The 22,376-nt window shown below is 39.7% G+C and overlaps 1 protein-coding gene across 4 annotated transcripts in view; it reads right to left on the reverse strand.

Annotated features, from left to right (window-relative positions):
• The window catches only part of ppp1r1c (protein phosphatase 1, regulatory (inhibitor) subunit 1C), a 118,157-nt gene that overhangs the window by 36,658 nt on the left and 59,123 nt on the right, over positions 1-22,376 (reverse strand). For 3 of the 4 annotated variants that reach the window (XM_048534615.2, XM_048534613.2, XM_048534616.2), the window contains one exon: positions 441-692. The exons of the other annotated variant lie outside the window; for it this stretch is intronic. In XM_048534615.2, the coding sequence (XP_048390572.1) occupies positions 441-692 (252 nt within the window). The remainder of the gene's footprint in view (positions 1-440; positions 693-22,376) is intronic. 4 annotated transcript variants of the gene reach the window in all.

The raw sequence follows: 22,376 nt of genomic DNA on the forward strand, positions 1-22,376 counted from the left end.
TGCAACTTGCATAATTCAGGATATTAATTATTTTAAAGGTTTTTATTCTAGGAACTGTGGCTGGTGGGTATATTTCGCAGTATATTTGTCTTCAAGATTGTTAATTATTAATAATGGCTTCACTTTGATAGTCAACAATCTCCCTGAAATGTAACTTTTATTCTCAAACTTTTGCACAAGTAAGAAGAATGAAAAATGCCTGCATAATCAAAAAGCTGTAATCTAACCTTGATATAGGAACAGGTTATTGAGAGCATTTGAAAATGAAGCACGACTGCAAAACGAGAGACCTGTGTATTCTGATGGCTTAACAGTTACAATGAGAAATGGTTTTTCAGCTCTCTAATGACATAGTCTCTCATGGAATCATTGAGAAACTTGCACGGTGTTTGCATTAAGTGATGATGGGATTAATAATTCTAGAACTGCCATTGACTTACCACCAATAGAGCTGTTGCCTGGGTGGTCCTCAGCATTTAGTAGCAGTTTGATGCCTGTTTGATTGCTGATGTGTTCACAGCAGTTGACAGGGCCCCAGTCTGTGTCTGCCAAGAAAGCAGGGGCTCCATTGCTGTGACAGCACTCAGTCATCATTGGGCTGAGCTCATCTAGACAGCTGGTATCACTTTCAGAGTAATCCTGCTCCGGTTGCTCCTGTTTCTGAAGATGGTGCTCCACCAGCAACTGAAGTTCTGCTTCAACAAGAGCACTTCATTTAATAATTAGTTCATGCTATCCATTATGCAGTTATTTATTTCATTTGTGTAATCAATTAATTTACATTTGAAGGTCACAGCAGATCTCGGTTAAAAAGGGAATGGCGAGCCAACCAAATCAAATTGCATTGCTGTAAAATTGATGGCTGTCAATGGAATCTGTAGTCATTTTTCAAATTAAATATACTGGAAATTTCTATATTTTTGATCAGAAACTTCTCCCACACCCTTGATTCAGTTAATCAAACAGTCTCCTTATTATGGGGACAAAGACAGCAGTTGCTGGAGAAGTTCAGCAGATCTGACAGCATCTGTCAAGAAAAATCAGAGTTAACATTTCAGGTCCAGTGACCCTTCCTCAGAACTTGCAATGCTCTGAGGAAGGGTCACTGGACCCAAAACACTAACTCTGATCTTCTTTTCACTGATGCTGCTGAGCTTTCCCGGCAACATCTGTTTTTGTTCCTGATTTACAGCATCAGCAGTTCTTTCAGTTTCCATATAATGGGCATTTAATCTCTGAAGGCATGTAAAGAAATGACTTACTGATCATTTCAGGAGTCACATGGATGGCTATTTGTTTGTAGCTGGTTTAATTTTTTTACAGTAACATAATTATAAATTTAACATGCACAAATCATGTTTATGTTTGGCTACTGAAAAATTAGCTAAGCAGCAGTCCAGAAGGAGCAATTATATGCTACTGCATAATGTAAGTGCAACATCTTCTCATGAAAACAATGAATTACTCACTCAGGACACTTACTGAAAACATAGAAAAAAAATTTGCTCTAATAGAGTCAATGAGCATTCAGGATTTAGAAGCCCTATGTACAACATTGTCAAACAGGTATCCTCTTGATAATAAAATGTGAGGCTGGATGAACACAGCAGGCCAAGCAGCATCTCAGGAGCACAAAAGCTGACGTTTTGGGCCCGAAACGTCAGCTTTTGTGCTCCTGAGATGCTGCTTGGCCTGCTGTGTTCATCCAGCCTCACATTTTATTATCTTGGAATTCTCCAGCATCTGCAGTTCCCATTATCTCTAGGTATCCTCTTGACATTGTTCTCAGAACCATAACGCTGCCTCTCTCTTAACCTAATATGCAGATCAATACAATCAGAGACATTGGCAGTACGATCAATGTATTCCAATTTTAAAGGCTTAGATGTAGTCTGAATAAACATTAACATTATGCTGCTGTGCTGTATGCAACTAGTAAATAATTTCAGACTAGATAAAAAGTTATCATAAGAATTAAAGGTAAGTTAGAATAATAGCACTTTTGTAACTGATAGCAATATGTACAACCTTCAAAATGTCAAACAAATCATGACTCCTATTCTCAACACTGAACCATAGTGAATTTGCCTCAAATACTGTCTCAAATGGCGTTCTTACGGAGATAAAACATCTAAGTGCTGCGTTCTGCAGAGCACATCCTTCTTATTCAGACCAGCCAAAGTATTATCTTCCTGTAAAGTCCACTGAATTCATTCAAGTACTGTTTAACCTCTTGGCTTCAACTAGCACCAGAGGATTTTTTTTACAAAATATGGACTTTAATAGGTACAATGAAGAAAAGACTCATCATCAGTGTAAAATGTTCCCATATTAAACATTCTCATTCACCAAGCTCGCTGAATGTCTTGCATTGACTTGAGTCGGCACGAATACATTCCTCAAATAGCCAAAAGGTGAAACCATTTGATAAATTTTAATTCAATATTTAATTTAAGAGATCAGAAGATTAACCCTTCACCTCCTCAGTTAGTGGCCTCTTTAGCATCTGCCAGCAGCAGGTGAGCATGTGAGGTCCATTCAAATTCAAACCAGTCGCTGTACCCATGAGGTAACAAAGCATTGTGTCAGAACAAAGAAGGAACAATTAGCACTTGGCATCCCTACAGTGTGAAAAAAGGCCATTCAGCACATCGAGTCAGCAACAGTGCTCGATAAAACATCCCATCCTGATGGAGCTCCCACCCTATCCCTGTAACCTGAATATCTTTGTATTGCGAAAGGAAAACGGAGCACCCAGTGGAAACCTGCACAGACACAGGGAGATCATGCAAACTCCACACAAATGGACACCAAAGCTGGAATTGAACCCAGGTCTCTGGGCCTGGGGGGCAATAATTCTAACCACTGAGCTAATGTGCCACCCAACTTGCATGTTTCATTTTATTGGATCTATTAACTGACCTGAATACTATGAACAAAACAATGCTGTTGAACTTGAATTATGGGATTTCTGGGAATGATTTTAACCCTCCTTGATGGTCACAAATTGACAGGTTGGGTAGTCAAAGTCGTTCTCATTACCTATCTACCTTGAGGCCAGCAGGCGATCATTACTGCTGATTTTAATCTGTTAAACTGCACAATGGCAATAGCACCCACCCAAAGCTATTGAAGGCTTCTAGTGCATTGCTGTTGTCACCTGGAACCAACACAATTTTCACAGTGGACTGAAGCTACTATGAGTTTCCTACTAGGCCATGGTACTTTTTTTGCAGTGGATTGTTTAACTCTATTTTACTGAAAACATCGTACGCAAAATGTTTTTCAAATAACGTGCATTACCTCAATACATTGCATGAGAAACTAAACTTAAAAGCTCCTGTAAGTTCCTGCCACATCATTTAAATATTTTAATATTAAATTCTGGAGTATCCATTTCACTCAAATATTGCTAAAATGAGACAAAAGGATGTTTAAGCTTGCCCATCCAGGTTTAGAGTGTGATGTATTTGATGCATGCTATAAGTTAGGTTAGAAGAAATGTAGGCAAAAGGAATTTGCACACACATTGCACCTTTTCCAAAACAAAAAGAGGCCATGGAGATAGCTAATCTCTGCTGCATTCTCCATGGCAACATCCTGATCAATGAGGATCTACCGAGCTTGCTTTGAGAATGAATAACTGTTCTGCTGCAACCCCATGTTAATACTGGTGCAGCCAATCTCATGCTGTATGACGTGGCATCTATTTGTTCAAGTCTGTTTCTTGCATCTTACTTCTGATGGGTGCAAGTCAAAAAAACTTCAACTTCCTGTCTCCATTTAGCAATGCTTGAATTCTGTACTACCAAGAAATTATTTGACTTAAATAACAAAAGCAATGGCACAAACATCATACATTTTAAAGGTTTATTTTTCCCAGCCTATTTAGCTCTTCCCTTCTGAACAGCATTGACTCATTGATGTAATATCACACAGTAGGTAGGAGGCACTCAGAGAAACTGTCATTATCACGATTATGGCTTGCCATTAAAAATCACTCCTTGCGAATCCAATAATTAAAATCCAACTCCAAGTTATTCAGTCTTTAGGGACTACAATGGAGCCTGATCAGTCCTCATCTAACACTTATGTGCGTGCATTCCCACTGCGTGCCACACTGTCAGGTAATACCAATTATGAATAGAAGCCTCCCTAAGCCAGAATGAGTAAACCATCACCAGCCATCATCCTGACTTAAATTAGTCAACTCAGCAGGAAACAAATTTTCAATGTCCAGTTTTGCTGGCTTCTGTGTTTGATCCAGTCATTGTTTATTTGAACTTGACCCTTTGAAACAAACTAACTTCATTTGTTTTATCATGGATATATAGAAAACAATTCTGAGATATGAATACTTTCAAAATAACTGTGAGGGTTTCAAAGAGAAGAGTTAACAATAATCAAAAATTTAGCATAATTATCAGCCTAGATCTACCTCAAAACTGATGCTAATGCTTGCTATTGCTTATGACATGAGGAAGATCCAAGGTTTGTCTGCTGATCTATGTTGTGGTTTCAGCCACAGATGCTCATCTCTCAATCCTTGTCCTTCTCCAGATCTTCACATACCTCATTCTGTCATTCATTGACAATGTTCCTTTCCTGGCCACCTCAAATGACCTCTTCCCAATCCCCCCTGGATGCCCTTTCCCAGATTTTCACAGAAGATTCATCCTCACAGATGCCCTTTTCTGAATTCAAATACCGTCCCTCTCCCAATACTCACAGGTGTCCTCTCCTTTTACTGACATGCTTGAGAACACATTATGCCCCAACCTGCTTTGGAAAGATATTCGATGGGGTCTAAACTTGATGGAGTTAGAAGGGTAAGGGGCGATCTAATTGAACCTTACAGAATACTGGATGGCATACACAGAGTGGATGTTGGGAAGATGTTTCCTTTGGTAGGAAAGTCTAGGACCCGAGGACACAGCATTAAAATAAAGGCAAGACTTTTTAGAACGGAAATTAGGAAAAACTTCTTCAGCCAGAGAGTGGCGAATCCATGGAATTCACAGCCACAGAAGGCTATGTAGGCCAGGCCATTGAGTATATCTAAGACCGAGATAGATAGATTCTCAATTGTCAAGGAGATCAAGGATTATGGGGAGAATGTGGGAGAGTGGGGTTGAGGAACTTATCAGCCATGATTGAATGGTGGAGCAGTCTTGATGGGCTGAATGGCCTAATTTCTACTCCTATGTCTTATCGTCTTTTGGCCTCTTATACCTGGACATCTTTCAGATTTCCACAGTTCACCAATTTGAGGCCTGAGACTCAATAGCACACTGTGCCTTAGGCCTATCTATCAAGACACAGAAATCAATCATTGCATCAACATTGTCCTGTTTGTTGTCTCATATGTTCACACCAATGTGCTAATTTTTATTGTTGTACTTAGCTCATGCATACTTTAGCAGCACAAAATTGCTTTGAATTCTGGAACATCTTTCTGGATAGTTCTTGGGAGTCTTTTGGCAAAAGCAATTATATACATAGATTATTCAATCTGAAAAGACAGCATGCACAACATTTGTTCAAGCTTCACATCTGATTTGTAATTTGTATTTAGTAATCTGAGGTGTATCAGTTAGCATCAGCATCCAAGTATTAAGAGAAACATCAATCAAGGCTGCTGTTCTTTACCATTGTCCAGTTAACTCCCATCCTCACCACTCAAACATCTATACGTTTAGTTGCTGTGTGGTAACTGGATCAATTTCAGACATATCAGCCTTGATAGCTGAATAATCTAGAATATTTGTACCTGAAGAATGCCCTCTGGACCAACATCAATAACTTTATCCTCACAGGAACACTGTTAGGAAAATGTAGGGGATAAGACTGAATGAAAATAAATGTAAACTAAGGTGGAAAAAACTACATTTTCATGTGTATCTTAATAAGTAAAGCAATGGTGTGTGTGCACACTTCCTGTACAAAGATAGTGATATTAGATTGGCCAACTAAGGCAGAAAAGTAATGGGTCAATCTGCCAAATGACTTACCTTGTCATAATTCCCTACTGCAATGGTGACCAAAATAGGGTACTGCAATATATTCTCTAAAACATCTTTGAGATGTGATTAAGTCCTACTAAATCAACCTCAGCCTGTCAGTGATGCAAAATAAAGTATAGAATCTTAATGTAACAGGAATGCAGTTAGGAGAAAAGTAGGGGAGAAAGTTTGTTTTAAAAAATGTTGTGTCCTTTAAGAACATCATCACGTGGGTCATTATTTCATAATTTGAACGTTGAAAGAATGGTTGAAGCCAACATTTGAAACATTATAGGACCGTTCATAAAATGCTTAAACACTAGAGTATCAGTGATGTAAACTCTGAAGGATAGCTGGTAGCACGGTTAATTAGAAAATATGCTCTTAGCTTCATATATTCTGCTACCACAAAAGATCTGAGATTACTACAGTGTCAGCTACATAGTATCACACCCTGTGAAGTCTGACTACACTCTTATCAATGTTATCTTACTAACTAGACCATTTACACTATTCCATTGCAAGAATTTGAAGAACACCACCATCAAAAAAACAAATAATAGTAATGGCAATTCAAATGATCTTTAATGCTACATAGGAGTGGAATGGTATATGTACAATTAAAGATAGTAAGTGGCTGCCAATGGACAGAAATGTAATTAAACCTCAATATTCCCAGAATGCAAACTTGTTGGCTTTCCTCCTAAATTAAAACATTAGTAATCTGAGAAGGAAATGCAAGACATAAAGCTACCAAGGGCTAAAATTTTAAGAACATTGAAATCAAAATCAGATACTTATATTTGTATTTTAGCAACAATGTGAATTGCAGTATAAATCCAACATAAAGTATCCCATTTAACCCATAAATGAACATAATTCATTGTCAATCATTGTTTATATAGTGAGATCATATTGGAGTTAAAAATTTTTTGAAGATATTCGTAATTAAATGATCTTTTAATGACTTAAGTCACTATTTTAACGGTGAAGAATCACTAAAGGTGATTCCTTTATTACTATCAAAAACAAAGTTGCTGGAAAAGCTCAGCAGGTCTGGCAGCATCTGTGAAGGAAAAAACAGAGTTAATGTTTTGGGCCCAGTGACCATTCCTCAGAAGGTTCTGAGAGACGGTCACTGGGCCTGAAACGTTAACTCTGTTTTTCCCTTCACAGATGTTGCCAGACCTGCTGAGCTTTTCCAGCAACTTTGTTTTTGTTCCTGACTTACAGCATCTGCACTATTTTTTCATTTTTTTCCCTATATTACTATATTACTTTGAGATAAGAATAAGTTTATGTCTATGATTTGTCCTTAGCACTGGTTGTTCTGATTTGATGTGAAGGTCAGTGCTAAAATACATAGAGGAATTTTAAAAATCCATACTCATTCAAGTCCCTGTTGTCTGCTTCCATGCCTATTGTATAATTGTAGTAAAAGAAGAATTGGGGATTGAAAGAAAGTGTTGAACTAAATTGTGTACAAAGTATAAAGGCTATGCACAACGTTAGAAAAGATAGAGTGTATATGGGGAGTTTCATAGCCAGTATAGAATTTTGGCAGTGATAAAACATTGCAAGGTCACAGTTATGATAGAACACAGTCAGAAGTTAGATGACATCAGGTTACAGTCCGACAGGTTTATTTCAAATAAACCTGTTAGACTATAGCCTGGTGTCATGTGACTTCTGACTTTGTCCAACCCAACCCAACACCAGCACCTCCACATCATGATAGGACACATAAGGCCAGGGCTTGCTAAGTGCATTTGGGCACTATGCCAATGGTTATACATCTTTTCTGATTACCATGCATGTTTAGGGCAGAGAGAAGGTCATTCTGCCCTTATGTCTATGGTCAAATTTAGTCATGTCAAACCAAATTCCACTTTCTCTCTTTCAACTTAGCCCCTCAGCTTCCTCTTCCTTCTCAGGCCACTCTTGTCTTAAAGGTGCTATAATCTTTGTCTCAGCCACCCCTGGTGGCAAAGCAATCCATGCTCCAAAGCCTTCTATGCAAAATTATTTTTTTGAAATTTCCTTTCTTCACCCTTTTAGTAAATTTTAAATTGAAGACGTCTTGTCACAGACTCCCCAAATAGAATATAAAATATCTTTCTCTTCTGTATCCTTCACAACCAATAAGTTTCCTTTTTAAACTATTCTGCCATAGTTGAAAATTTCAGAAAAATGATGGGTGGAATCTTCCTAGAGTTTGAACACTGTGTGCAATGGTGAGTCATTTGGGATAACCTGGAGAGAATGGAAAGATCCAATATTGTACCTGAGGTATTATCAGTGAGATGAGAATTTTGCTTGTGAGTGGTGAGTGGCCCCTTTGAATGATTAACATTTCATTATTATCTCACTGCTCCTTATTTACAAGTAGTTTGCTATTTCTCCAGCAGTGGAGAAAAACTAGATTCCCGACATGCAAGTCTGAGTGGGTACCAGGCAGGTCCAGCTCACAACTTGCTCCTTCCATTCCAGCAGTCTGTAACATCTCAGAGCACACTCCATGGGCAGCATCTTTCATCCACAGAGATTGGCATAGTATATGTACCAGCCTCACCACGCCACCATTGCATATTTCTGGCTCAATGAATCATTGAATCGCACTGCATGGATCTGACCAGTCAGCCCAACTCATCCAGATTCACTTAGAATACAGTTATCCATTTCCAATACTGCACTTTGGAATGTATCAACACTCCTCATTGTGATGCAGCTACTAGGCCACTTTGCACATGAGGACAGGCATTCACGTCACATCCCAGAACAGGGTCTGTCTCAGAGCTTTTTGCCCCTTAACTTGGTCTTTTAGCGCTCACTCACTTTGCACTTACTCGGATGGTCTTTACATCTCTGTCTTGCCTTTTCGCACATTGCTGCCTCATTCAGAGCTTCTAAGGCTCAGTACTTCTACGTTGCCTTGCCTTGCTTTTAAGCACAAGTACAAAGCCTGTCATGTTTGTCACCAATACTCAGTCAAGGGAAGAAACGTTGTATCACATCATGCTATGCCAATGTCACACTTGCAGCATGTGTCATTTGGCAAACACAATGAACATGCTTCATCCAAATGGCTACATTTCAAATTGCAAGGAGAATAATCCGCAGCCAAGTCTAGGAGCACTGTCATCATCAGGAGCTCCTGCCACAGTCATTCAAGGGCGTTGTCTGATATAATTCTAATGGTTTCAACATGATCAGTTAGCCACTGAGGACAGTCAGGTCGGGGGTTTAAAATCATCACAGACTGGGGAGTGGACCACTGTTAATCTTGCAGGTCGAGTGCAACCAGTTTGAGGATTTGCAGTACATTAGCAATGGAACTGTCAAGAGATCAGTCATGGGTCTGGTCACTTATCATTCAAAGCTGTGTTTCAAGTCATTACAAGGAAGTCTAATGGTCAGTCCTGAGTGGGGGACTGTAAGTCAAGGAGGTTTATGATGGCTCACTGATGCAATGAACAAGTTGAGGAAGCCAATTGTGGGATTGGAGGCAACATGCTGAGATACAAAATGGCAAAAATTGCGATGGAGACAACTCTGCATTTAAGAGTGGGACATCATAGTGCATTGGAGAACATAACATGGGTTGCTGCAGGATGTGGTCATTGATGATCAATATAGCACTGGCTTCAACGGGGGACACAGCATTAAAATAGCTGATATAACTAAGCTGGACACCCAGGACTCAGGGGCAATGTAGGGAGATGAAGACTTAAATGAAAGAATTATGTTGGAACAAGGAAAAACTCAGAACTGATGGAGTCAACAGGGAGTGTAAGGAAATAAAACATGAATGTTTGAGATTCGTCAGTCAAGCCTATGAGACACTCTGTGAAGCATAACCTGTGTTGCCTTACATACTCCTCGAAATCACAAATGCGCAATGGAATTGTAAAATGGCTGACACACGTCTGGAGAGGTTAGTATAGATAGGGGCTTCTTTACGAACACACAGGCTCTATCTGTGAGTGATGCAAAGCCCTTGACGGGAGAGTTACTTTGATCAGGCAATCACACAGTATAGATTTAATCTATCTGTAATCATAGAATTTGCATGTGAAACACATGCAGTAACAAACCTCATGGAATAGAAATCCTGGCCACAAGTAAATGTGGCCACGTTACTGCTCATTACAAATTGATCATGGTCATCTCCATGGAACAGAAGTAATCACAGGTGACTTTAAAAATGCTACCTGTATGTCACCATCCACAAAGTCAATCTAAAGTCTCCAACTTCTCACGTCAGATCCATATCAACCATGAATAGTATCATTGAATTCAATACAGGCATCTTCATATTTATGATGCAGCAATATTCCCCTTGTACCGCAGCAGCCTTGGAATTTTCGCAAGTGATGGGATGCTTTTGGCCAGCATTTATCTAGCCTTTAGTCATTCTTGCTAACAACAGCATCACTGGCCTGTCGTTGTTTGATTTTCAAACATCATAACATGGTCTTTGACTTTGCATTTGACATCTAGACATAATCAGCCTACATGCATTGCAAATGTTTGAAGAGATATTTGCAAATGAAATGTAGCTGCAATTTGGAAATGCATGCTTCTTGTATTTACACCTTCAATGTCCTCACAGGGGAGTGGCTCAGCCATTATGCCGTTGTACTTTTCATTTAGAGAACAGCAAGTGATGGCAGGGAATGCAACCCATGGTGGGCACCGACAGCACCAGGCTCTACCTTTCACCAGGAAACTCCCAGAGTGTCCAAGTCTCCTCTTAGCTCATACTACCCTAGCAATTCATTTCCACGCATCTCCCTGCACCCTCCTCCACCCAATATAGTTACTCACCACACTAAACATCATCACCATCCTGAACATCCCTGCACCAGTATCCTGACCTTACCTTAATGTTGCTGACTCCACTCCTCTATTCTTCTGCTGTGGGGGCCATGGTGGTGGTTATTGGCAATAAATCCACTCCAATATTCTGCTCTTTGATGCTGTTTTGTATACTCCAGTATACCTTGGGTTTTCCCTCTCACTGTCCATGTTCCCACTACTACATGTACCTCCACTTCCCACTCCCTGCCTTGAATCCCCTAAACTGTTTTAACAGTGATTACCCACTGCCTGTACAGATGCCCCCTTACATACCCCTCAGCCAACAATGCACAGATCCCATGACTATATTTATCCCAAATCTCTGACCAGTCTCAATAACCAGCCTCTAGACCTGAGTAACCAATCCCTGATAACTATCTTTGCAGCTCCCGGATTGATGATACACAATAGAGAGTTAGTGGTGCTACTACAAGACTGATGATTGCACTGTCCCTGTAGTTGGTTAGGTCACTTGACAGCGAACACCCCTAGCAGATGATTGAATGTGGCCAAACCCCTGCACTGAGTTTAGACTTTACCCACAACAGAAAGTACTGGGACCTGGCTGAGTGTGGCCCCTATTGACTGGTCTGAAGACAAGCTCCCATTCTTTTTCCAACATGGCCATTTGTTTAAATAAAGATACAGTGCGGTTGCTGTGGAGGCAGCCGGCACATTATTTTAAGATTGATGTCCTGGTACAGCAACTTGCAACCCGAACCCCCAACACCTTCAGTCCCAGCCCTGAACTGATCCCTCATGGTAAACATGACAAATGGCCCGTCTGTGAGTCTGTGCAAAAGGGCAGGTCAATGCAGCAATAGTGATAGTCTTTGCTCTGGCTGATGGGCCAATGCACCAATAGAATTGGCATGGATGCTGTGAGCAAGTAGGATGGGAACTAAGTGAGTGAGCAAAAGAAAACAAGCAAAAAACCCTGAGATATGGACTGATTCAAGCCATGAGCTGAATGTCTGTTCCTGTATGCAAAGTGACCTGGCAGCAACCTTTCAATGCAGATTGCCAGTGTGTCCTGAAATGCAAGTCTGTGCTACCTAAGCAGGCTGCAAATGGACGATGATGGTTGCCAAATGTTGGATGCCAATATCCATTGATGAGTGATTTGTGAGGCTGGTGCCTGTGGATTGCACCCTGGGGTGTTGTTTACTACTGAGCAACAGGGAATCTTTGGGAATCTATGTCTGGAATGGGCAACTCTTTATGCATGTTTGAAGTAAGTTGCAGTTGCAATGAGCTGTTTTTCAACCTATAGCGCACCTTAACTGGCAACTCACTGCTGTCTTGTGAGGAATTCACCTTGTTGCTCGGCACATGCATAAAAGATGTAACAAGTTACTCTGGATGTCAATATGGGCCTCAATTGAAGTCTCATCTGATTCTGCCATTTCTCTTGCCATAGGTCACATCAATCAGACGTCTATAAGATTCAGCCCTATGACTTTTACAGACATTTTTAGAACGGAGCATCTGAAATAACTGTATAGAGACCAGTATCCCATCACCAAGTCATCACTTTAGTTATAGTTAGAAAGTTCTTGGCACTGGTCCAGCTTCCTCAGGGCCAGATCTCAGAGTGAGCAGACCCCCTGACACTTCTGCTTACATCTGTCAGCCAGGGCTCCCTGATTGGATCAGAATAATGGCTCCAATCAGCCCACACATTGTCTATGTGGTCCATCTGGCTGACCACATAACAATCGCTACAGTATCCATAACTGAGAACAGTAGAGGGAGAAGGTACAGAATGAGAGATTACTAACTAATAATATAAAAACAGATTGTGAGAGTTTCTACAAGCATTTGAACAGGAAAGGAATGGCTTCAGCTAGTTGTCTACCTTTAGAGAATGAGTTTGAGGAATTGATAGCAGGAAAAATTGAAGAGGCAGAGGTATTGAATAGACATTTTGTGTTTGTCTTCACTGTAGAATAATTAGAACATGTCCCCAGAATTTGAAAATCAAGAGTAAGCAGAAAGGGTTTTAAAACAGTCACCATCACCATGGAAAAATTGTCTGGAAAATCAATTTACCAAAAGCCTGACAAGTCATCAGGACCAGACAGCCTATATCCAAAAATCTTAAAAGCAATGGCTGCAGTAATAGTAGATGCTTTGGTTATAATCTTCAAAACAAAAACTCCTTACCTTCTGGATTGGACCTGATTTAAAAAATAATTACCTTAACAGCTATATTCAAGAAAGGAGAGAGGCAGAAAACAGAAAACTATAGGCCAGTTAGCGAAACATCCGTCGCAGGGAAATTGCTCGCATCCATTATTAAGGTGGTTAAAACAAGATACTTAGAAGATCATAACATGGTCAGACAGAGGCAGCATGATTTTATGAAAGGGCTTATTGAAGAAACAACAAGCAAGCTCGATAAGGGGAGTTTAGATTTCCAAAAAGGTATTTGATAAGGTACTACATAAAAGTTTACCACATAAAATAAGAGCACGTGGTGTCAGGGGTAACATATTAGCATGGATAAAGGTTTAGTTAACTAACAAGAAAGGAGTAGCAACTGGGATCATTGAATTTACCAAGGCACACTTAGACAGATTATTGACAGACAAGGGGGTCACAAGAGTGATGTGAAGTGGACTAATAATTGGAGTTGGGATGGTAACCTGAGCACCTATAATCTGATTGAATGACAAATCAGCAGAATGCCTTGAAGAATGGAGTGGTCTATTTCTTATCCTAAGTCCAGTGGTCCTATGTCCTAGTGACCTAATGTTGAACAAATTTCCAGCACCCAAAAAATCAAACAGTAAGCAACAAACATAAGTACAATGAAACTAAACTATAAGTTCTAATTTAGATATTGCTGTGTTTAATTGCAGAACACCTCCGCTCAGTTCGCAATAAACAACTGCACCTCCCAGTCGCAAACCATTTCCACTCCCCCTCCCATTCTTTAGATGACATGTCCATCATGGGCCTCCTGCAGTGCCACAATGATGCCACCCAAAGGTTGCAGGAACAGCAACTCATATTCCGCTTGGGAACCCTGCAGCCCAATGGTATCAATGTGGACTTCACCAGCTTCAAAATACCCCTTCCCCCACCGCATCCCAAAACCAGCCCAGTTCGTCCCCTCCCCCCACTGCACCACACAACCAGCCCAGCTCTTCCCCTCCACCCACTGCATCCCAAAACCAGTCCAACCTGTCTCTGCCTCCCTAACCTGTTCTTCCTCTCACCCATCCCTTCCTCCCACCCAAAGCCGCACCTCCATCTCCTACCTACTAACCTCATCCCACCTCCTTGACCTGCCCGTCTTCCCTGGACTGACCTATCCCCTCCCTACCTCCCCACCTATACTCTCCTCTCCACCTATCTTCTTTTCTCTCCATCTTCGGTCCGCCTCCCCCTCTCTCCCTATTTATTCCAGAACCCTCACCCCATCCCCCTCTCTGATGAAGGGTCTGGGCCCGAAACGTCAGCTTTTGTGCCCCTGAGATGCTGCTGGGCCTGCTGTGTTCATCCAGCCTCACATTTCATTATCTTGGATTCTCCAGCATCTGCAGTTCCCATTATCGCTGTGTTTAATTGGTTGTGTTCAGTGTTTTGACAAAGGTACTATACCAATACAAATTTTATAACGACAAGTATTTATCTTTTGAAATATTTTGAGTTTTGGAATTTCACACACAGAACAGAAGGAGGCCTTTTCGATTGTATTGCATTTTAAGCATAAGAAGCAGACAAAGCAAATCTACTTGATTCCATTAGGTAATCTACAAATGCACAAGGGGAAAGGGGAAACACTATAGCTATGCTTGCTTCATTGATTACATTAGTGCTAAGTGCTGAAAACTGCACAGCTATTTGCGATACAACTGCTTCCTGAAGAGATTACTTAATGTTGCTGATTCAGGAATTGTCTTATTTGCATGATTAGTCAAACTACATCATTCAGTTTACTGTTACATCTCTGTGAAATTTTGCTTTAACGCATGACATTTTCACTCACTTTTTCTGAATATTGCATGAGTAAAAAATATTTTCGTATGAATAAACTGCTAAGGCCAAATATATGAGTGTCTTCGCTATGTGACAGTTCAATTGTGATTCCATTATGCTGCATAACCTTTATTTTCTTAATAACATATTAAAGCCACTTCAGCGCAGATACCCTTATGCAGTAATTTATTAAAAATGTAAGAAAATTCATGGTATAAACGGGAAACTTTTACTAGGTGTTTTATGTCTGTTTCTTTGGTCTCATTTCCACAAATTTACCTTCTCTCTATATCACTCAATTTTCTCTTTGAAAAACATTGTTTCATACATTCCTTTGCGCCATGATCATATTTGCACTTAACTCAACACAAAGTTTCTCATTACAGCGAGAGCTATCATTCCCATCATCCCTATTATGACAATATTTTAGAGTGGAAAGCCAGCAGAAGTACTGAAATCTGCTTTAAAATTATCTTTCTGAAATTCATCTAATGGAAGCCATGAAGAAAAGACTGTAAAAATGAAAATATGAACCATCTACATGGGTACTTGGCATAGCAATCTGATCCATTTAGCTATTATTCGAATATGTTTTTAAAGCTTGCACTGTGCCAAGAATATTTTAAAATATTATCACACAAATCCATCAAATATAGGGTTGAGCTTTACATCCCTTACAGCAGATTTGAAGGGAGAGGGCACGTAAAACTCAATGGGCAGTCTGTTCAACCCGCAATAACTTTCCCAGTGACAGGTTTGGCATCATATGAACCAACTGATGCCTTTAATTGGGCAATTAAAACTCATTTAAAAGGTCTCATCTGGGCACCTATAAGATTAAGCAACGGAGATGCTCAAACTAAACAGCCACCTGACAGATTTCTCTGCACAGTCTGGCATAGATGAGAAAAGTTTACTTCCTCTTCCTCAACTGTATGCCTGGACCTAGCAGAGGGTTGTCCTTGCAAAGTATTAGCTAACCAGGTTCCCCATGGCCTCTCAAACTGGAATCCCATGACCACTCAATCTCCATCACCTGGGTTTGCCAACAAAACCCCAAACACTCACCAAGTTCCAACCTAGTGCTGAACATCTCCTCAAGTCATAGGTGCATTATCAGCACTGCCCACCAGGCTCAGTAATACAGAGATAACAACTTCCGAAGTTTTCTGAAGAAGTGCCTAGGTCCAAAACATCAGCCTTCCTGCTCCTCTAATGCTGCTCGGTCTGCTGTGTTCATCCAGCTCTACACCTTGATATCTCAGAGTCTCCAACATCTGCAGTTCCTGCTATCTCTGAAACAGGCTCAGTAATACTACTGGTACAAGAGAGCTGTCAGTCTATTAACAGTTAATGGTCACAGGGCAGCTGTTCTTTTGCTGGGTAGGATCCCACTACTGCCCTCCAACCTGAAAGTGAAGGTGAAAGGAGGTAGGTGAGTGCAGGGACCACTGAGCCCCATAAAATCTAGCCCATCATTTCTTTCAGATAGAGGAGATTGTTTTGTCTCCAAAACTCTGCTCTTATCTCTTGCTTGTGCTGATTTGTGCATCAAGTGCCCTCATATCTTCAATTTAACAATATTTTACATGTAGCCATTTCTTTGATAACTGCAAATTGGTATAAATCTTGCTGTTCGAAGGCAGCTCAGTCCAGTCCAGTCTTCATCTGACTACTGTGTGCATATTCTTTTAATTGAGTAATATTCAGACACAGGAACCCAGGGTGAATCAGCCCCTCCTATCCTATCTCATTCGCCTTAAGCAATGTGTAGAAATATCAGATACCAAACAAGGATCAGCTGGCACACACTGGATACAGATCCAAGATACAACTTAGAACTTTGAATACGGCTCTATAGAAACTGGATCATTGTGGAAACATGTCCTGTGCACTACCCTGAACATTATGCAGATAGACCAAAGTCTAAACATTATTTCAGTATTTTAGTATTGTTTTAGTAATGTTAAAGATTCATCTTACAGCCATTATAACTGTATCTGAATTGTTAATTTGATTGCATTCATAAACACTTATTTATTACATATCAGGTTGTTGTTTGGCAGTACTGCGTTTGAGTACTGTTGAAAACAAAGACATGTTGCTGAAGCTTTCCATTTTTCACACATTAAGTCTGACAAAAATGCCAAATGCCAAGGTGAATGATACTTTACTCTGCACAAGGAAAAGGATACTGATTTGTTGGCATGTGAATTCTGATTAGTTGCATCATTGCAGTAGAAAATGCACCAGGTAACAGTTAGTGCCAAGCTCTTTTCTTTAATTCCAAAAAGAAGTTAGATCTGTTTAGTTGAGGCACTATCATGAGGAAGGCATCAGAAACATGTTGTTCAACATAAAAAGTTCCATACCGAGATGGATTCTTTTCAAAGAGAAGGCTCTGAGATAATATACATGTAGCTTCTACCAAGTAGAAGTGTGTTAGATGGTGATCTTATCAGATAATCTTACATTAATTGCTTGTGTAAGCACATCATGAGCTGTTCAATAAAGGCTGCCCCATTGCAGAATCACAGCTAATGCCAGACAGCCTATTCTAAGTTTTGCAAGCATAGGCAGGTTGAGCTTCGTCAGCCTGTTGCAAGTAGGCAAAATAATGTGCTGGTTTGATATGATTCACTAGCCATTGAATTGTATGGCTACATATGCGGAATCACATCAGAACTAAAATCCATATTCACTTAACTCATTTTTGTCATATGCAGAATGTCTTTTTGGCTTGACAAACAGCTTTCTCTTCATGGAAAATAACACTCATTGCAGCATAAAGGACAAATAATGATGGATTCTTTCACTCATTCAGAAGTGTTCAATGCTAATGACAGTCGCTGGACTCTAATCTGAAGTTGTTGGTATCTGTCAAATGGAATATTAGAGAGAGTATCACCAGAGACAGGGACCAGTTCTTCCTATGTTGACTTGGGAATAAATGCATCAGATGTTCTTGGTTCCCATTCCCATTTCCAGCATCAGATATTTTCAATGACATGGGAAAGAAGTGGGTTGGAAGCTCACATACTGCTGTCCCAACATTGCCAAAAATAATGTGACAGTGTGCATTTCAGAACTTCTGCAATTTTGATGGGGTAAGCAAGTTTCAGTAGACAATGAAAGTCACTTCAGCAGAGAGGTCTTGTGAATGACAGACAAACCATCTAGGAACTGTATGAAAAGTCATTACAAAAGGTGCTACCTATTTCAAGTATCATTATAACATGCAATAGCCTAACCTGTATCTGTTTTTACTGAAGTGAGTGATATCAAGACAGTGTTAGACTGAGTATGACATCAAAGAACCCAAGCAAAACTGAAGTCAATGGAATCTGGAAAACTCACACTGCTTGGAGAAATACCTAGCACAAAGGAAATTTTGTTGTGGTTGTTAGAAGCTAATCATCTCAGCTCCAGGACATCGCTGCAGGAGTTCCTCAGGATTATGTCCTATGCCAAACCCAAGACCAACTGCTCGTCAATGGCCTGCCCTCCTTTTAAGGTCAGAAGTGGGAGGACTTTCATTGATGATTACACCATATTCAGCATCATGTATGACCTCTTACATGCAGCAGCAGTCTGTATCTATAAGCAGCAAGACCTGGACAGCATCCACATTTGGATTAATAATTGGCAAATAACTTTCATGCCATGCAAGTTCCAGGGAATACCATCTCCAACAAGGGAGAATCTAATTGCTTTTTGGCATCAATAGCATCACAAATACTGAATCTCCTATTATAATATACTAGCGTTACTTCTGACCAGAAACTGAGCTAGACTAATCATATGAACACCGGGCTGAAAGATTAGATCAAAGGCTAGGAATTCTAGATGAGGAACCTCCTTTTGACTTCCCTAGTGCTTGTCCATCAGCAGGAAGTCAAAAGTCAGGACTGTCATGTAACACTCCCCAGTTGCCTGAATGAATGGAGCTCCATTTAAGAAGTTTGAGAAGCTTGACACCTACCAGGACGAAGCAGCCCACTAGGTTGGCACCATATCTACCAATTTCAATATTCACCTTCTTCATCACAAACATATAAAAGTTGCACCATATACAATCTACAAGATATGCTACATTAACTCACTAAGCCTCTTTCAACAAACATATGGCCTCTACCACCTAGAAGAAAAAGGGCAAAAGATTCATGGGAGTACTAATACCTGCAAAATTCCTACCATAACAAACATCATCCTGGCTTGGAATTATATTGCCTTCCCTTCCCTGGTCAAAATCCAGGAATTCCTTTCCTATTAGCATTGTGAATCTCTACAGCCCAAAGGCTGTATCAGTATAAAATGGCTTCTCTCCATTATTTCTCAAGGCAACTCAGATTGGGCAATAAATGCTGGCCTAGCCATTGTTGTTCACATCCTATCAGTGAATAAAAAAAATGATCCTTTACTTGGAAAGGTAAGTGACCATTATAAATACTGTTGAAAAGTTGTTACTTTTGACAAATAACAAGCTGTCAACACAAAGGCCACCATTGTGAATGTCAAAAAGTCTTCAAATGCTTTAGGGTAGGCTATCTGCAGGATAAAATGTTTTACAAGCTATAACATTTTGAAAAGCTAGATCAGTTTGAAATTTCAGAGTTTATTGTGTAAAATGCCCACATGACTTTGATGGTTTTTCTTTTACTGATACCATTAGTTTGGCTGTTGTAAAGTTTTGATAAATGTGAGAGCTTTTGGCTATCTTCAAAGCCTCTATTGAATGCTGGTCAAGAGGAATGCTTTTATACAGCTATACTGGGAAATGTAAACTTGGTATTTTGACAGTTTTGTGAGCTTCTGAATTGGGCAACAGTTTTCAGTGTATTTTCAAATAATGTTAATGTCTAAACTTTTCAAATAATGTTAATGCATAAACTTTCCAAATGTTTTCAAGTGTTTTTATAGCCGTCATGTTTATACTGATTACTGGGTGAGGAGGTTGTTAGGACTGAAAAACCTTAGTTATGAAAATAGACTGAAGAAGTTGGAATTGTTCTCTTTGGAGAGAAGAAGGCTGAGAGGGGATGTGATAGAGGTTTTCAAAATCATAAGTGGGCTAGATAGAGTAGATAGGGAGAAACTGTTTCTGCTTATAAAGAAATTAACAAAAGGGCATAGATGTTTAGTGATACTCAAATAAAATAAGAATGATGTGAGAGAAAACCTTTGCACACAGTGCGTCATTAGGAAATGGCATGTGGTGAAGGCAGGTGCAATACAAGAAGAAATTGGATGATTATTCAGATAGAAGTGGAATGCATGCATATGGAGGGAAGGAAGGGGGTGTGCTCTAGGTGATAGAACCAACACAGGCTTGATGGGCCGAATGGCCTCTTTATATTCTGTAACAATTCTGTGATTCTTTGTGAAGGGTATTTGGAGGGATTATCATGCGGGGGAGGTTACACGGGTTGAAATAAGATTGAAGTGGTTAAGTGGAGTGCGATATAAGGGTTGGAATGAGTCACAGTGATTTGCAGAACTGAACTGATTTCTCTGCTAAAGTTGGCAAGTCCTTTAACTTGGCCACAGCATGTAATGTGAAGCCATTGTTATCCCTCTACCCTCTAGTTAATTGGCACTTCTGGGTAGGAGGTAGTGCTGAGATGCAAAGAAATTTCCCAACTCTTAATTCCCACTTCAAACATAACATTTAGACTAGGATGCTCAGCCAAAAGAAAAGTCTCATTGACCTGCTTCATTGGTACAACATCCATTTGGCAAGAGTCCTTTTACTTTATATATAATTTCACTCATGAAACTCATTGATGACCTGTTTGATTTGATATTAAAAAGGTTCAGTTCTTGGAATATCCTGGGAAAGTCTGTATTAAAACCCGACTGCAATAAAAACTTGGATAAATTTATTTAGAGTTTAAATGATTGCTTGTTACATATTTAACCTATTAAATTAGACATTTGGAAGAAGTTTTTACATTACAGTCAACACGTCTTTGAAAAACTAAACAACATGTCTGAAGCAATATCTAAATTGGAGAAGAAAACCCCTGATTTATTACTGCCTCTCAAATACTTTGAAATATATGCTCAAAATGAGTGCAAAGGCCATAACTTGTTAACTTTTATGGAAATGTTAATGATTCAGTCATTGAATTGGTGCTTGGTACTTTAACCATACCACTTATATGTCACCAACATTGCTGGCAAATCAAGTGTGATTGCAGATGCCCTGTCCAGAAATGTAAGAGACCAGTTAGAAATGAAAATATGATGTTAACCAAGGCTCAGACAATGAATGGGTGCACTTCTTTGTGTTGGTATTTTTTCTCTTGTGTGGTAATTGATTAATGCCCACTTTTTTTATTAGTTCAAAAAGTCCTGGTTAAGTTGGCATCTTTCAAAATTTGGCCTTTGAAAAGTGGCTGGGATATTTCAAAGTTCAGCTAGCATCACTTGACGCTGGTATGATCCCTGGATTTGTAAAGGCACAGATTTCTTCTTGCATGCAGTAATTAATCAATTCATTCATTTGTTAATTCAGGAACGCCTGTTTAAATTGACTCATTTAAGCCATAATCTTCATTTGGATCCAGAAGGAAGGTGGCCACAAGAGAATCTTGTTGCAACCAATTGAGGGCGTGCTTGAATAAAGTAGAGGAGCCAGTTCAACCCTGCTCTGCCAGCAGCCTAACTACTTGGGTTATTCCATCTGCAATCAGAATGAATTGGGGAACCTGATCTGAGGTCTGGTGGTAGCAGTATACACATGAAGAACATTCAAGTGAACTTTGTAAGTGTGTGGCAGGTTTCTTTAATATTTAAAATGCACACGTCACTAAAATGTTACCTTCACAGCCATACTAGTTCCTTGTCAGTGAATTCTTTAAAAAACACTCACCCAGAACTTCTGGGCAGTAGTGATACTGAGCAATTTTTGAAAACTAATGATGTTTACAGTTCTATAGTTTTGCATCATTGAAGCTAGTAATGATGGCAAAATCACCAGTAAGTTAATTTGCTACATGTGTAAAGCCAATAGGTTGATGAATCACCTATTACTAATTCATTGCAAACCTTTTAATTTGTTCACTGCTTTTTGTTTTGGATGAGAACTAGTACTAGATGCAACAGCGATCTCCAAGGACAGCTATTAGGAGAGCAATGAAGAGGAGCAGCAGAGAAAAATGGGTGTGTGTATGTGTGCTCACACCCACGTATATATATTTTGTGTGTATGTGTATGTGTGTGTGTGCATCTGTCTGCATCTATGTGCGCACTGGTAATTAAACATTTAATTAGTTATTTTCTTAAGTTATGTTTGATTAAAAGTCGTGCACTAAACTGACTGTTTGCTTTATGATACTTATTGATGTAGCAACAGGTATTGTCATTTGGAATGGCAGTGACTGTGAAGTGATCAAATGTGTTCTATGTTGGTAAAAACACCCACTTACACAATCGTTGATTTTCGTGAAAGTATTGTAAATAATTTTGATTTTAACATCCAAATGTGGCAACCTTAGCCAACACCTCTCAAAGGAAGAGCTTTCT

Source organism: Stegostoma tigrinum, chromosome 7 (assembly GCF_030684315.1).
Source record: "Stegostoma tigrinum isolate sSteTig4 chromosome 7, sSteTig4.hap1, whole genome shotgun sequence".
NCBI classification, from domain to species: Eukaryota; Metazoa; Chordata; class Chondrichthyes; order Orectolobiformes; family Stegostomatidae; genus Stegostoma; species Stegostoma tigrinum.